At 33.8% G+C, this 16,847-nt stretch overlaps 3 protein-coding genes across 3 annotated transcripts; 2 read left to right on the plus strand and 1 right to left on the minus strand.

Annotated features, from left to right (window-relative positions):
* The first annotated feature begins 153 nt into the window (after positions 1-153).
* LOC122402584 (jerky protein homolog-like) lies at positions 154-1,662 on the plus strand. The gene has a single exon (XM_043405510.1). It carries the CDS (start codon positions 154-156, stop codon positions 1,660-1,662), a length of 1,509 nt encoding a protein of 502 aa, XP_043261445.1.
* Positions 1,663-4,789: 3,127 nt separating this feature from the next.
* LOC122402557 (protein rogdi) lies at positions 4,790-8,505 on the minus strand. Its single transcript, XM_043405447.1, has 6 exons — positions 8,158-8,505; positions 7,163-7,234; positions 6,953-7,087; positions 6,611-6,889; positions 5,920-6,129; positions 4,790-5,863 (listed from the first exon to the last, which is right to left on the minus strand). The coding sequence occupies exons 1-6, from the start codon at positions 8,218-8,220 to the stop codon at positions 5,795-5,797; spliced, it is 828 nt and encodes a 275-aa protein (XP_043261382.1). The 5' UTR covers positions 8,221-8,505; the 3' UTR covers positions 4,790-5,794.
* A 2,204-nt stretch (positions 8,506-10,709) lies between these two features.
* Positions 10,710-15,408, plus strand: LOC122402558 (glutathione S-transferase theta-1-like). The gene is made up of 5 exons (XM_043405448.1): positions 10,710-10,840; positions 13,008-13,312; positions 13,841-13,991; positions 14,329-14,509; positions 14,814-15,408. Exons 2-5 carry the CDS (start codon positions 13,113-13,115, stop codon positions 14,969-14,971), a joined length of 690 nt encoding a protein of 229 aa, XP_043261383.1. The 5' UTR covers positions 10,710-10,840; positions 13,008-13,112; the 3' UTR covers positions 14,972-15,408.
* The last annotated feature ends 1,439 nt before the right edge of the window (positions 15,409-16,847 follow it).

Genomic DNA, 16,847 nt, shown 5'->3' on the forward strand with positions numbered 1-16,847 from the left:
ACATCGCTGACTGGATCTGGTCATTGTCGTAACGCCATCCAACGTTTCAATCGCACAACTAAAAGGTTACTAAGAAGGAGAAGGGGATGCATTTTGTGCACCATATTCCCCTCGAACGAAATAAATACCGCCGGGTGTACGCATCGTTCTATGATGCCTGGTAGACAAAACAAGACACGAGTGTACTTGACGCTGCAACAACGATACGACGTCTTACGAAAACTAGAAGATGGTTGTTCATGGTCACAACTGGCTAATTACTACAATGTCACCGATTCAACTATTCGTCGCATCAAATCGAATGAAGATCAGATACGGAAACAGTTACAGACATCAGAAATACACGATCAGAAGAAGATGCGGACACCTATATTTGATGAATTAGATGCTCGTCTACACTCGTGGTTCCTACAGCGACGAGCAACAGGCAAACTTATCACTGATATACAATTCCAACAAAAAGCGAAACAATTAAACGAAGAATTTGGCGGCCCCTCGTCGTTTTCGGCCTCCAGAGGTTGGGTATGGAGGTTTAAACGTAGACATGGGATTCGTTTGCTGAAGCTCCATGGTGAGAATATATTCTCCAACGCGAAGGGGGCGGAAGAATTTTCCCTGTGCTTTCTACGGCGACTGAAAGAGGAAAATATAGACCTACAGAATGTATATAATATGGATGAAACTGGTCTATTGTGGAAAGCTGTTTCGCAAGAATCGTTGGTCCATGCTGGAGAACAAAGATTCCCCGGAAGTAAAACAAAAAAGGATCGGGTCTCTGTAGGACTTTGCATAAATGCCACCGGAACGCACAAACTTCCGCTAATCTTTATCAACAAATATGAGAAACCGAGAGTCTTGAAACACTGCCAGAATCAATTGCCTGTTATTTTCATGGCTCAAAAAAATGGTTTTATGGATCAAAAATTATTCGCGGAATGGTTGAAAAACCATTTCGAACCGGCCGTAAAAAAACACCAACTCGAAAGGGGTACTCCCGGAAAAGTACTGTTATTACTACATCGTTGCGAAACTCACACACTTCTGCCGGATGAACAAAGACAGGACAACAGTTTTGAAATAGTATACTTTCCGTCGTTTACGACGTCCATTCTACAGCCAATGAACCAGGGAATATTTGATACGATGAAAAAATCCTATTACCATCGTATGCTGAAGAAAATTTTGGAACTTCCCGGCGGAGTGGAAGAATTTTATAAGGACTTTGACATAAAGGATTGCATTGATATACTCACCGAAACCTGGGCGGATATCTCGCCAAGTACTATCTGGAAGTCATGGGAGAAAATGTTAGGAATGGATACGTTGGAACAAGAAGCACGAGAAAACCAAGAAAATGGCTTCTTCCGCGCACCAGTCATGACTGCTATTTCAACTCCAGTAAATACAAATGTAGAGGAAATGGTTATTCAACAAGAATTAGAATCGCTTTCCACCTGCAGCGAAACCGAGGATATTTCAGATTTGGATGTCAACGAACAAGAAGGCAACGAAAAATCGTGTTCTGAACGAGGGCCGCACCTAGACGAGGAAAAAATAGATAAAATGTTTAAAAACCTACTTTTGTGGTCGAAAAATCAACCTATCTTTATTAAAATTCAGGTGCAGGCATTGCAAGATTTTTATCAACATACACGAAGATAATATAATCGATATTATAAAAACTAATAAAGCTTTTATTTATATTTACTTTGTATTCTTCATTAGGCTAATACTTAATTTGGTATCTTAATTGTCCGAAAAATATAAAATTTATAAGTATGACAAAACATTTACATAGAATTTATATTCTTGTTTCACTATACCCAATAGATTTAATATAGAATACAAGTTAGTTTTCAACATTATCTTATTAAATGATTTTCTTTCATTTCATTAAATGGGATACTGAAAATGTATATATGCTTTTTTTTACTTTAAATTTTATTTGTGTATAGTCGTATATCATTTTCTCCAAAGCTGAAACAATTGTCTCACCATATTTCTTAGTTACTTTATTTATTATATACCTTTAGACAGAAAGATAGTATGCAATAATGTTTGAAAATAATTTTTATTACCCTTCCTATTTCATAATGTATTATTATATTTAAGGATGACAAGAAGATAATACATTTATAGTCATAAAAAAAATGAAATACTGTTTCCCCTGGACAGTAGACATTACAACAAGAACCAATGGGTAGAGAACTAAAGCAGGAGGGATGTAAAGTCCTACATATATTTAACTTTACAACTGCTAACTGATAGTAGTATTTGTTGGTTCCCGTAAAAATTCTTACATCTTCGTGTATGTTGATAAAATTGGGACCAAAAAATTTAATTTTTAAACATTTTATTTATTTTCACTTCATCCAAGTGTGATCTCTTCTTGAGATATGATTTGTCATTGTATTAACAGTCACAGACAGAAGAAAATGACTTTTCAGTTGGTACAATGGAAGAGCCATTTTCCTGATCTCTACGCATTTCTTGTTCTATCATTAGTTTGCTCGGAGCCATGAAAATTATTGGTAATGGATGATAATCTTTTAAGGCCCTTGGTTTTTCATATTTATTTATGATGTCTGGTGGCAGCTTATGCATCTTGGTCATGGACACAATTCTAAAGTAAAACGATACTTTCTCAGTTCTATTCCCCAAGACTTTTGGTTGTCTTGCGCGGACTTTTTTTGGAATTGTACATCAGTAACGAGATCGTTCGTGTCTTGTCGTTTTAAGTACCACATGTGTAAACGAGACTGTACCTCATCATATACCGGAATTAGCGATTTCTTATGACTGCAAGCTTCCGATATACGTATCTTTTTCCATATCTAGACTTATAACTGATGTTACATCAGTGACGCTGTAGTCCTTTAGCCAGTTTAGTAATTGGTCAGTCATTCTCCAGTTTCAGTAAGATTTCAAACCATTACTGTAGCGTCAAAAAGATACGATACAATAAACACATCTCTTTCTTGCCAAGTTTCTAATTATTACACGACTAAAACGCTGGATGGCGTCACTGCAGCAATGCGGTCTGAGAGCGCAGAATCATTAACGAAACAGTGATGGTAGAAAAGCTGTAAAAAGATAGGTAGTATTTTTCGCACACGCAAGGCTGAAGAAAATTATGGGCATTAATATCTATCGTCCATACCCGACGAACAGATATAAGTTAGGCCATTCTTTTTCACTAAAAGCTACAACAATCCCACTCACAAACAACCGATTCTGCCGCTATTAAGTTCCACATTAAAGCGCCAAATCTTCTTGCGAAGATAATTCTTTTGCGCTTGCGCAGAGATAAAAAATGTAGGAAAACAGACTATACTGCTCGCGAGTCGACTGAGCAAGACTAGTGTTACAAACGCAGCCTCAGTACTTACGGAAATCACATTAATAATTTGAAAAGAATTCTCGAATTAATTACAATTAATCTCGTAAGTATGTAACAAAAAATACAACAATCGTTAATTCGAATTAGTGTTAACATATTGATATGCGTTACGCGTTGTTTTAAATGATTGATCAAACGATTTTGAATCTGCAGATAACGGTTACTCAAATCAATACGTCACTCAACTTGAAGAAATGCAAACGGTTATAGAGAAGATTTTTCAAATCCTCTATATAAATTCTATTTCTAAAAGAGAAATTACTATGCTGTTTACGGAAACGAACGATGATCGGTAAGACTACAATTTTTTATTAGTTGAATTCACGGACACCATTCGAATTGTTTGAAAAATAGATAATACAAATATCAAGCTTGCTTTTTTGTAATTGTGTTTCATTATGCAAAATTTGATTTGGTTTTAAATATATATTATTGTTTATCATGAGACATTATATAAATATTATAAAGTTTAATATTATTTAATATATAAAAATAGTATTCCTTTAATAAGCCATAATAAAATTGGTATATAGTAAAATTTTTATTGTTTCTAAATACAAGGTACATACTTAAAATCACCTGTTAACATACCTTTCTTTTTGAATATAACATGTACACAAAGAAATTACTAAATGTATCATTTACTTACTTGTGTTGCTGTTGTAAGTATAATCAGTAAATATATAAATTATTCTTGACATGAATTTTACATTCAAAATTAATTCCATATTTAAAGAGCAGAATAAATGGTACATTTCATTGGACCATTATAATAATAAACACTTAAGTACCATCTTGTATTTAATACAAGGTATTTAAAATAACATGTAATTTGTAAAATGGCATCGATAAAATATAATTTATAAGTACACAATATAATAATAAAAACTCAAGAAAAATACAATGCATAAAATTTAATTTTAACTATTTAATACTCTAAACCACAGCATTTGGAACCATAATATTCCAAACACACAAGTCATTAAAGCAAGATGAATATATTCGATTATTTTTTCATCTTTTCAAAGTATATAACATTTCTACAATTATTTTCAAATTTTAATTACTAATACTAAAGAAAGACTTGCTATTACTTATTGAACTGCATGGAAAGTTATTACATTTCATTTCTCGTAACAATTAAACTTGTTTTAGTTATTTATACTTAAACTACATGAATAAATATATCCATTCTATATCTAATTAAAAAATTAAAAAATGAATTAAAAGTTTATAGAAAGTTTTCAAAATTTCGTCAACGAAATTAAAACTACAAGTTATAAACTTAACCAAATCTTTGGACGTTTACATAAACAAGTATTAACTATAATGTTTTTTAGTTTATATTCTAATTTTATCATTTTAAAATATATACAAAGAAAGCGTCAGAGTTACATTCAAAAACAATTTCATTTTTCTTATAAAATCGTAAATACCTTCCATCCAACTCAATGCAACATACAATCCAATGTTATTAATAAAAACTGCAAATTTCTAGCGTTGTTATCTTAAAGTAATCCTAAAATGTCTAATACAATTGCATTTAAATTCTTAGTAATTGCTATTTTTGTGCCATATTTTCGTAAATATCAATAACATTAATCAACAACAATTACACTAATGTCTGGTCTATGATTCATATAATATATCTAGTAATAAGATAATTGAATTCATTGGTGTGTAAATGTAGATACAGTATGATGAAAGGAACGTCATACCATGACAATAAAGGTCAGTGCTTATTAAATGTTATTTTCTTTGGTGATTAAAATAAATAATTGATTGAGATACTTAAAAAACTATAATTGATTATAGAAACTAATTTAAAACAAAGACTTGAAAACTAACACAGACTACTTTAGGAATAAGGTGTTAAATTCAAGTAGGGAAGAATTGCTGTTAACATTCCGAATGATCACAGAAGTGTAGTAAAAACACTACTTAACTATTCCACTAAACAATTCAATAATGATTTACGACTACTCTTACATGTTAGATCGAAGATCTTCAAAATATAACTAAAAAATAGTACTGAACGAACGAAATACAACACAGTTGTAAATTTAATTATTATTGGCAAAATTCTTTCGAAATTCTTATATTCACATTAAACAACAATAAAGTCTTAGTACTTGTACTGTTATAAAAGAATTTTTAGTTCTAGACAAAAGTTAATGTATTCAAAGCATGAATAAATCGAAACATATACATGTAAATTAAAGAATTTTTAAAAATTCTATAGATGTCTTATTCTAATTAGGGTCAAATTTTATTTTTAAAAACAATATTCACCAAAAATACTACCAGAGCATTGACTATGGCATACTGTGGTATACATTTACACAGAGCCAGTTTTGTAACTGAGAATCACGTAACAGCTTAGATATACTCTTATTACCAACCCACTGTAGATGGAACATGAGAACTCACCGTAAAATCTTTATATTGAGAAAAAACACAGATCTGAAAAGTGTTTGAAATAAGATAAAGAAATTCGAAACCATACTGTTCGAACTAACCTTATCTTTTAACCGCTGGCAAAGCTGTAATGCTATAGTGAGCAATACTAAAGCATCGTTTAACCAGGGTACACTGCATTCTGCTTGTTGGGTTTCATATTTTACACTACCATGCGCATTTTCTAGTTGATACACTGCTAGAACCAACTTGTAACTTTGAATGTAAAAACTAATAGCCAAATTTTCTGGAAGATTTGGATTCAAAGACTTCTGCGAACAAAATTTTGTATTTCAGTTGCTTACGCGTATAAAGTAAAGAATTTAACACATCAACCGAATAACTTTCATGATTTTTGAAGACAAAAAATAATGTTCGATCCCTATCAGAAATGCTCTACCCCAAAGATTTATTTATTTATTTGTGGAATATACAGTAGTGCCCACTTAAGTGACCGCACTTTTGCCCACTTAAATGTCCGCGATTATCCTCACCAATTCTTGAAAGCCAAGCGGCTTCGAACATCGAGCGTGTCGTGCGTAACTTGACGCCGGTCGTTATCGATACATTGTATATATGATTTCGAGTGCCAGCTATTGTATCTCATTCGCACTTATCCACTTTCCTTATCACCGTTAAATTCTGAGAAGTAACCATGCCCACTTAAACGACCACGGCCGGTCCCGAGTGCGGACACTTAAGTGAGCACTACTGTATTTATATTTTTTAAATGGCTAAGAAATGTTTGCTTACCATATTACGGCTTTTAATTAGATCATCAATGGTTTTCTTCCTAGGAACAATTAAACTTGTTCGACTACGTTGAAGACAACCTAATATGTTTCCTAATATGTGCATAACTTCATCAGATGTTTTAAAAGGATAATGATGATCAACATTGTCTATATGAGCAATAGCTTGTTGTAAGTGATTAGCAGCATCCTGTATTTGCTGTAATTTCCAAGGATGCTCATTTTGTATGCTTGTTCTCATATTAACATTTTGTTGTCGTTGAACTTTAAAGTTTACATCCTGTAAACATTTTTTTATTAGCCAATTATGTAATTACAAATTGAAGAAATTATTAGTACATACAGCGCTTGTAATGCTATCACCAGTTAAAACAGCTATGCATTTCACTTGGTCATGTGGGGCAGCAAATATAAATCTGTCTGTCTTATTATGTTGATCATTGCCAAATAATGCTAATGGAAATCTTTGTGCACATTCCTATAGTATTATATAAAAAACAGTAATATTTTTTTATTTTTTCATAACGAAGAAAAAAGTACTTTTCTACCATACCATTAAAATATTCCTCAACTGTGACAGTGAAGAATGAACTTCTTCATGAAGTACCCATTCAAATTCCATTTGCTGAAAAAATTTTTAAATTAAATAAATAAGAACCCATAACAGGAAAAAAGTGATCATGCTATTGAATAAACAATTGATTTTAATTAGGAATGACAAATTAATGTCAATGTCTTCTTCTTTCTTCTAATTTATTATATTAATATTTCTCATTCTTGTACATTGGGATTGGGTTATTTTTTATTTATTTTGTTGAGGTTTATTACCACATAAAATCTTATTTTAAAAAAATAGTGTTACACCTTATGACTTTTCCTATCACATGTGGGTATTTTTTCATTTTTATGAATGCAACTTAAAAAATAAAAGTTTTACAACTAATCTTAATAGTCAACACAAAACCTCTTCAACAAGTATGTTAATAAATAAAGTGAGAAGAATTAATAATGTATTATCTAGAAGTATGAAGAATAAAGAATAACCTCAATTTCAACATATTTGTCAAGTATCCTTACAAGTATCTGGATCACATAATTTTAAATTAACTGATATTTTACTTTATGCTTACTGACATTCTACAATTACCATTTAAAGAGATATAATGTACTATATTTATTTCTTGGCGATAGACAAGTACTTCCTATTTGATACTGTCAAATGATTAATAAGTCTTGCGTTGATTGATCATTTTCAAATAATGACTAAATTAATCTTTTTCCTGCACATCATGTACAAATATTATTTATAAATCCTCGACATAAAAACACAGAGTGAATGAAACCGTATACGTAAATAAAGAATAAATGTGACAACGACTAAAATAATACTTCATTGAAAGACAACATAACCAAGAAGAAGTTCTTTGACAAGAACAATGGGTATAAGTTTAGTTTAACGATAGATAAGGTACACTATCATTGTGGACTGCTAACTGTCGCGGTCGCCTAAGTGATTAGATAATCGGTAGGCAAAGGCAAATAGCTTACGAGATTGTGAGCCTCCTCCTTCTCGCAGTCGGCCATTTTTTTCACTCCGGGTGCTATCTGCATGTACTTCTTGTTACTTACACGACTCTACGGGTTTAATCTTAAATAGTTTCTTTCACAAATCCCTACGTTCTTTTAGATACTTTATTTGTAACTCTTTCCATGAACGAACTTCACCGTCATTTGAATACAAAATATAAATTCCGTCATCTTTTCTGCCGTGAATTCTCGCGATCTTGAAAAGATAAATCGTTATCATTGTGAGATATTCTAATTCCAATCTGGGATCTACCAGGATCCGTGCAAATTGGTAAAGGCATTCAGACGTGAAAAAGGAAGCTAGATCTATTGAAAGTAAGATTATAATATTATTTTTTTTAATGTCTTCTGATTGAATGTAAAATTAAATTAAAATTATGATACTTATGAGTCTGAATTAATACAAATATGACGCATAACTTGTGTCATTTCATTGAGATCAAGTAATACTGTTGAAAGTTAGACATTTTGTTCGATGACACGCTACTTTATAAAATTAATTAATATGTAATGTTTAACCACCATGTCCGTAAAAAAAACTTTCGTAACAAAGATTTAGGAATAGATCAGATGCAAATTAAATTGTAGAAAGAACACTGAACTAATTGCCGTGTCATAATAAATGAATAACACTACTATGATTTGGCCTAAGTGTGAATATATATGTGCATTACACATTGAAATCCGACTAATGTGTACAGTTCAAGCGGCATAAAACTACTGAAGGTGAAGATTATCTCTTCGTAAGTTATGAGAAGTGTTAAACCTATATCCGATAAATTGTGATTATGTATAACAACTTATAGAATTTATACGGAATATAAGTAATATTTTGCTCATACAAGTATTTAATGGCGACGAAGAAATATAATAAATTTTTAGGTAAGACTCCCAACATGATTAAAATATTAAATTTAGTGTTCTTTCTATGTTCTTTTCTTAAGAGTAATTGCTATTGAAACAAAAATTAAATATTGGATTGTTTCGTAAACTCATGTTTTTGCTGTATATTTTATATATATATAATACGGTCAATTTGACTAAATCGAAAAATATACTTTTGAAATTCCCCAATTCTGTGTTGTTTTATATAACTTGTTGCGTTGAGTCCAAATATGTAATTATTTTTTGTCAGACTCAACAATGGATTGGAATATGATCGTTTTAAAATCAACAAAAACCTAACCTAATATAACGTAGGTATAGATATGATTTAAATTAGAATTACTTGATTGATACTATGTTGTTACGTTGTTTTTATATAATAAATGAATCCTAGGATTAGGTTTAGTTTGGATAGTTTATGATAGTATACTCAATTTATTAGTATTCTTAGTATTTGTTTAAACAATGTATGCCTAGTATAATCATTGCAACAAATGGAAACTCATTCTAGAAGTGGGAGATGTTTTATTTGTAATAATATTATGAAATTTATATGGGATTCTAAATAGTATAGTTTTCACTGTGCATATTTTGATTTCCTTTTGAAAAATGATACTACAAGCATTCATACTGTTGTATTTAAGATGTTACGTTATCACGTGAACGTAGGTTTAATGCACATAGCGCCACAACGGGAATTAATTGTAACCCGATTATTCACCGTCGAGTGCAGAGTCATGTAACTGCGTTTTAGTTAAGAACGAATTTCAAACGGACCAGCGTATTGTAATAAACAATACGATTGTATATTTTTCAACGTGGGCGATCAAGCTGGGGAAGGTAGAGAGAAAGGAAGGCACTTCTTTTCAGATACTTAGTTTATTTTCTAAAGGCCGCGTCGATTTCGAGGTTCCATCGTTCCTTTAGTTTATTGTTTAGTTATTACGGACCGTGACCGATTAGCTATTTCCGATAAGAGTTTCAATGGTCTTGACACGCAGCAGGGCCTCGCGACACTTCGCTTCGAGTTTCGTTTACTCTCATAAGGGTCATAAATTTTCTTAAGGGTTGCTTAGGCCGCTAGCCTCATTTTCTCTCTCGACTCCCACGCTCTCTCTCACGCGCGCCGCTCCAACATGGCCGCGAAACCTCCACCTCCACTCGGCTCGGGGGTGGATCATCGATCGAAGACGATTCGGATGGAGGGAGCAAGGCACGAACCCCGATTGGACCAGGACAATCCAGAGGGAGGATCAAGGAATATTCCGGAGAAGGGATGAACACCGAGGACGACGAGAAGATTTCCGCGGAGGAGCAGATCGATTTTGAGAGTCAACAGAATTGTATCTAAAATCAAGCTTAAGACGAATAAACTTTTACCAATCTTTTTCGAGCAATCAATAGTAGTTTGATTTTTGCGCGTCTCGCCGAGCAGAGCGGTTCAGCGCTCCACGGGCACCAACCCACTGTCCTTTCTCCCTAAACCGCTATCTCGGGACGTAACAAAGAATTAAAATAGTTTTTAGTTGGGTTGACATGCCGGCAGAGTGCGCTCTAGCTAGAGCTGAAACATGTGTTCAAATTTTTTACCCGTTTGCCGGTCTACCGTTTTGTCTCTTACTTGCTTTTTGCACTTCTTAAGAAAGGAACGTGGGTGCACCTTTTGTCTGTGGCAATAAAATCTATCACGTATGCAAACTAAATTGTGGCGATCTGTTTATTAATACCCAAAACTCAACACATACAACATAAATAGAAGGTAAATAAGAAAACATAGTAAAGGTTGATTAATAAAAATTTTCTGTTAAGTATAGTCCTCCGCTCACTTGAAGTCCCGCGAGACGGCACAGGGGCAAGGGGAGTCCATTTATCTGTCTTGCTCACTTGCTCTCAGGCAGTCCACATGTGTGTGTAACTGCCGCGACGAATAGCGAGCTAGAGACCAATGTGTGCGTGGGAATACGTGTGCCCCTTCTACTTCTCCCGCATTCCTTCCGCGGGACTTCAAGTGAGCGGAGGACAGTACATGACATGTTGTGGAAGGGCATAATAAGACACTTTGTAGTAGTATATGTATGTATGTATGATTTTATTGGCTTCCCCTTAGGGTTACAGAGCCTTTCCTCCTTTCTTTCACAATTCTTCCTTAAACTAACTTAACTTCTACCTTTTACCTATCCTCCTTCGTTCGCTTTCCTCCCCTCTCTCTCTTTCCGCTTATCCTACTCTTAACCTAACCTTAACCTACGCGCCTTGTACCAATCACTTCGCTCGCATCTCTCGCTTCGCCTTGCTTCGTTTCCTACTTCCTAACCTTAAAACTACGCCTCCGTATCTCAACGCCCGCCTCCTCCGCCTTTGACTTCCATTTCCATACTTTCACTCCATTCCTATCTTCCATCTTTCTCTCTCCCTTCCCCTTTCCTCTTCTTCCTTCCTTCCTTTCCTCCTAGTTTTTTGCTCCCCCTCTTTCTTCACTCCTTCTTTCTACCTGTCCCTCCATTCTCCTCCCTCCCTCCCTACTCCCCTCCCTTACTTCCCTCTCTACCCCTCCTTTCTCTCTCCCCCTCCAGTCTCTAAGTACTTCCCTCCGCTCGTCCCATCCACCATTATCTTTCCGTAAAACACCCTCACTCTCCTTCCCTTCACCTCCTCCTCCTCTCCTATCCTCCTAAGCTGCCACTGCATCCTCCTCTCCCTCCACGTCATATCGTCCTCCACTCTCTTTCCTTCCCCTCAACCTCCCTTTGTTCCTCATCACCTCCCTCTTTGCCTCCGTTGACTCCAACTTCACCTCCAGCATCACCTCCTTCCTCTCCTGCATTCTTCCTCCTACCTCCCTTGCCCCCACAATTCCCCCTTGTAAACCTACAACCGCCAAAATTTCCCTTGCCCTTTGCATAGCCGTTCCCTCCCTCCCTACCCTCTTTATTATCACGTTCTTCCTTCTCTCTTCCCTCTCTTTCATTTCTAATTTTCTCTCCAGCTCCTGCACCCTTGTTTCCCACTCTTCCCCCTCCCTCTCACAGCCCGCCTTATCTCCTCGCCCCTCCCATGCCCTTCCTGTCTCCATCGCCTCTATCCTCTCCTCTACTCTCTTTAACCTACCTTCCTTCAACTCCACCTCCCCCATCTCTCTCTAAACTCTCCATCCTATCTCCCATCTCCTCTCTTTCCCTTCTCCATCTCTCCTCCCATTCCTCCATCATCTCCCTAGTTCTTTCTATCTCCTCCCTTGTCTCCCTCCCCTGTACCTTCACCTCCTTTAATTCCTTCCTCACCTCCTCCCTCATTTCTCTGATCAGCCTCTCTAGCTTCCCCTCCTCGCTCGCCCTTCCCTCCTCCGGCGACCTCTGCACCATTTTTTCCTCACCCTTTTCTCTATCCCTTATACCACCGCTCTCTACCTTATCTCCCGCTTTTCCTTTCCTTTCAATCCTTACCGCCCGATGTCGCCACTGCCCCTCTACCTCAGCGCCATGCCTGCTCTTCTCTCTCTCTTTTCTCTCTTTCCTTGCCCTAACCTCCAAACTACACGTTCCCTATCCACCTTTCCCTACCTCCCTGCACACCGCCCTTTTCCTCGCCCTTACTCACCCTTCACTACCTTCTCCCCCTCTACCTACTCTCCCACTTTCCACTCCCTACTCCACCTATAACCACCTTTTTAACTTCTCTTACACGCAGCACTCACTCAACCGTCTCTACTCAACCACACCTGAAATGGAAGTCTTGTAGTAGTATATTTCTATATATTTAAAATATCAATAAAGGAAGATAAAATTGTCCAATTCCCAATTGTATCCAATCATACATTAATGCTTCATGGACTTTTTATTTAATCACGACCAAATTCTGATTTTTTATGGACAATTTTTTTCTAATTTTATTTTCTATTTGTGTTTTAAATTATATTTTATTTCCAGGATTTTATTTATTACTTAATAAAGAATACCCAAATTAGTTAACTTTTTAATTCGTTTTCTAATATATTTAGTCAACTTTGCACATTCAATACATTACCAAAAAACATGAGTCTGAAATTGTACTATGATTTATTATCACAACCAAGTAGAGCTTTATATATATTTTTAAAAGTTAGCAACATACCGTTTGAAAGTAAAAAAATAAATTTGGGTAAAATGGAACAGCATAATGCAGACTATCAAAAGATCCACCCATTTAAAAAAGTTCCTGCCATCACACACAATGGTTTTAATATAATTGAAAGGTATAGTTATGTTTAAATTATACAGAACGTATAAAATGAAAAAAAACAAATTATAATTCATATTTGAAAAGTAAAAATTTGTACGACTGTTTGTTGATATTAACGTAATAACATTCCTGTATTTAATCAACATAACCTTTGTTCTATAGGAAAGAAACTACCCGTATTATCCGAATCGTCCCTTTTGTTTGTTTTTTTAAATAAATGTTATATCGTTTCTGAAGAACTATATGTATACATATATAATTTCATCTAATACTTTTCATTTTTTTGACAATTCTTTTCTACAAATATATGTATAGGCCTCTTTATAACATTTATTTAAATCGTTTTTCAATGTATTTCGTAATTTACGAAATACATTTGTACTGCATTATATCTTTTGCAACTTGTAAAGTAAAAACCTTATTATTTAAAACTTATTAGGATTTTTTAAATATAAATGAGATAATACAAATTTGAGTCTTCGGAAGAATTTAGTATTCGTAAATACTTTATTAACTCAAATGTTTATTACATTTCATATAGCATTGCGATATTCAGATATATCTGCAGAGAATTTAATGTAGATGATCATTGGTATCCTAAGGATTCAAAAGCCCAGGCTAAGGTTGATGAATACCTCGAATGGCAACATCTTAATACAAGGCTGTTTTGTGCTTCGTATTTTTTACAACAGGTACTAAAATATTTTACAATGTACGTGGGTAATTCTAAATCACACTAATCATGTTTCGCAGTTCACTTTAAATAAGGATGATTTTCAGTATTTTGTTTCTCATTTCGGAATCATGATATAAAAAAAATATATATTTTTAGTAGTCAAAACTGATCAATGTATTAATACGAAAAAACGTTTAATTTATACATATTTTTCTATATTAAACACTTAGCTTTGTGTTTTTTTGAATAGTAAAACGCCCCACTTTGGGAATTGCGGTTCTAATTTGAAAATCATTGGTTTACCCCGTGTTCCCCCCGTACATTGTTAACTAGATGTTATATTTCAATTCTAGTATTTGACGCCAATGTTAACTGGCGAACCGGCAAAGCCTGAAAAAATAATGCCATACAAAGAGCGTTTAAATGATAATCTCGATCTTTTGGAGAATGTTTGGTTACAAAATACGCCCTTTTTAGTCGGTTCTGAAATCAGTATCGCCGACCTTGTCGGCTCGTGTGAAGTAGAACAAGTTCGTAAGTAATCATATAGCAGGGAAATATATTTTACCAGATATTGATGTTATAATAAATTAAACAACTATAAACAAAATTTATCCACTGTTAAATATTTCTGAAATTTATTATTTGGTCGTACTTCTGTGCTTGTGGCGTGCAAGAAATATTTTCCTCGCGCGAAGAAAAAAAATTCAAGATCGAAGAGTTTGAAGTTGCCATAAAATTAGGGATAGTACTTGACATTCATTAGAACTCAAATAGTTAATTTGCTTTTTCGACAATTGTAATAAAACGTATTTAACAAATTTGAATTTTTATACAGGTGTAGGTGGTTACGATCCCTGGGAAGGTAGGCCACGCCTAACCGCTTGGATGAAAAGGGTCTCGGAGGAAACGAGTCCTCATTATCAAGATGCTCATGTGTTTCTCAATAAGTTAGTAAATAAGACAAAAGAAAGCACATTGAAAAGCAAATTTTAACAATCTTGAATTTTTGGATTCACATATACAAATGGATTACAATATCGCAAGCATTGTTCAAATCTTTTCTACATCTTGAATGCAGAGAAGACAGTTTATTGAAATGTTTAGAAATCTCGCGTATTTAACCTAGGAGGAATTATTTTTCTATTCGACTGATTGAAATAAATTAAAATAAAAATTTTGAAAGAAATTCCTCGAAGAAATTCAAAGGATTCTAACAAATCCTTTATCGTAAATCATTTGCTACGTTTCAGGTACACACAGGATGTGTTTACACATTTAATCGTTTTTTTTTGTTGGTGTTATGCATTTAAAGCTGTGTATACATTTATTACGTAATTTTGTAATGTACACTTGCATAGCTTTCATGCATCTCATTACATGGCTATCTACTTTCATGTTTTATTAAAGCATAATACAAAGTAATATTTTAATCGCGTGGGATGTTGTATAAATATACATTTTTATCATCGTTGCATAAATCGTACGATTTTACTTCGTCATTTGTTTGCAACGACTATGATTACATATTTATTATAAATATATTTTTTCTTCACTAAAAAAGTATACAGTTAAAATACTCTAAAAATATGAGTAATAATTTTACCCCTAACTATTCAATTAATAGTAAATGTTGTGTACAGTAATTAAAAATTTGGTAACAAAAGTAATCATGTACAAAGAATATAAAATTTGGCATATTAGAAGTATTCGTGCATGGAACAATATTTTTCAATGAACACATATTTCGTAAGTATTTAATGAATTGTCATTTAAAAGTAATCTAAAACGACGACTTATTCAAACATCAAACAATGATATAGAGACATTCAAAGTATCAAAGACAATTTTGTGCATGTTTGAATTTATTACAGACTATTTTTTAAGAGGAAATATTGGGGGTCTGTCTGCAACAGTTTAGCCGAGACAGTCTGTATGAATGAATTTTCAAATGTCAATTAATAGCTTCTTCGAGTATACAATATATCGTGTGATCAAATTTTTATAAAAATATACATATATGAATAGGCACTCTTTGAGTAAACGTCAATAATGAGACTACAATAAGGTTTAAAAAACGAGGCACAAGATTATCACATCATTGATTGCATCACATTTTAGTGCGTTTCCACTAAATGAGCGAACAAAAGCGTATTAATAAAATGTTTAAAATATGAATTACCTATTCTATCACTAAGTATTATTAATTATTATTATAATTCTTGCTCCGGTTGAAAAGTCAAACCAGAGTATGAAATTCACATTTACTAGCGTTTATCTACGTTTGCCTTCATCTACTCATGGGTGTGGAAATATAGTCTTTGCTTATATTTGTAGATACGTTTAAATTATGTAGACACAAATGAATAAGCATATCAAAAATATGAACACTTATGTACTCAGATATATTCACTGTTAAAGAACAAGCTTTTAAGCAAAGTAAAACGTAAATACGAAGTTTGCTTGTTATTTTATGTTCATTTGCCAATTAAGTTGCAATAGGTAATATTATTCCAAAAGAAAAAATCAATTTCAAAATGGAATGTAGAGTAACTTCGCGTTAAAAGTTCGAATTCTTACTTCGATAAAAGTTTTGGACTAATCTCCACCGTTTACACCAATCAACAAAAAGAATACAAAGGAGGGTGTTAAGAAATGCCCATTTTTGGCATCGCCTGGAAATGAAAAATTCATGCAGGATCTTTTAGAGTGTTTCCCAAGGAACAAAAAATGTCTTTATCACTTTCCCGAGAAACGATGGGAAAGTTGTCAAAAATACGTTCAAAGTATGAATGTGATGATAATGGAACTAACGTATATTTTACATTTCGTCGTCTTCTTCTTCGGATATCGAACTGCCCTCGAAATATTT

The sequence above is a fragment of the Colletes gigas genome, unplaced genomic scaffold (assembly GCF_013123115.1).
Source record: "Colletes gigas isolate AHSC1104 unplaced genomic scaffold, ASM1312311v1 Colletes_gigas_Sc00037, whole genome shotgun sequence".
Lineage (NCBI taxonomy): Eukaryota > Metazoa > Arthropoda > Insecta > Hymenoptera > Colletidae > Colletes > Colletes gigas.

What these genes read in the sequence shown, in the direction of transcription:
- LOC122402584 (XM_043405510.1), top strand. Translation starts at nt 154, where the DNA reads ATGCCTGGTAGACAAAACAAGACACGAGTGTACTTGACGCTGCAACAA.
- LOC122402557 (XM_043405447.1), bottom strand. Translation starts at nt 8,220, where the DNA reads ATGCAGATAGCACCCGGAGTGAAAAAAATGGCCGACTGCGAGAAGGAG. An exon ending in AGGAGGAGGCTCACAATCTC is followed by an intron (nt 7,235 to 8,157) that starts GTAAGCTATTTG and finishes AAATTTTTTCAG; the next exon opens with CAAATGGAATTTGAATGGGT. An exon ending in AGTTGAGGAATATTTTAATG is followed by an intron (nt 7,088 to 7,162) that starts GTATGGTAGAAA and finishes ATAATACTATAG; the next exon opens with GAATGTGCACAAAGATTTCC.
- LOC122402558 (XM_043405448.1), top strand. Translation starts at nt 13,113, where the DNA reads ATGAGTCTGAAATTGTACTATGATTTATTATCACAACCAAGTAGAGCT. An exon ending in GGTTTTAATATAATTGAAAG is followed by an intron (nt 13,313 to 13,840) that starts GTATAGTTATGT and finishes CATTTCATATAG; the next exon opens with CATTGCGATATTCAGATATA. An exon ending in CTTCGTATTTTTTACAACAG is followed by an intron (nt 13,992 to 14,328) that starts GTACTAAAATAT and finishes TTTCAATTCTAG; the next exon opens with TATTTGACGCCAATGTTAAC.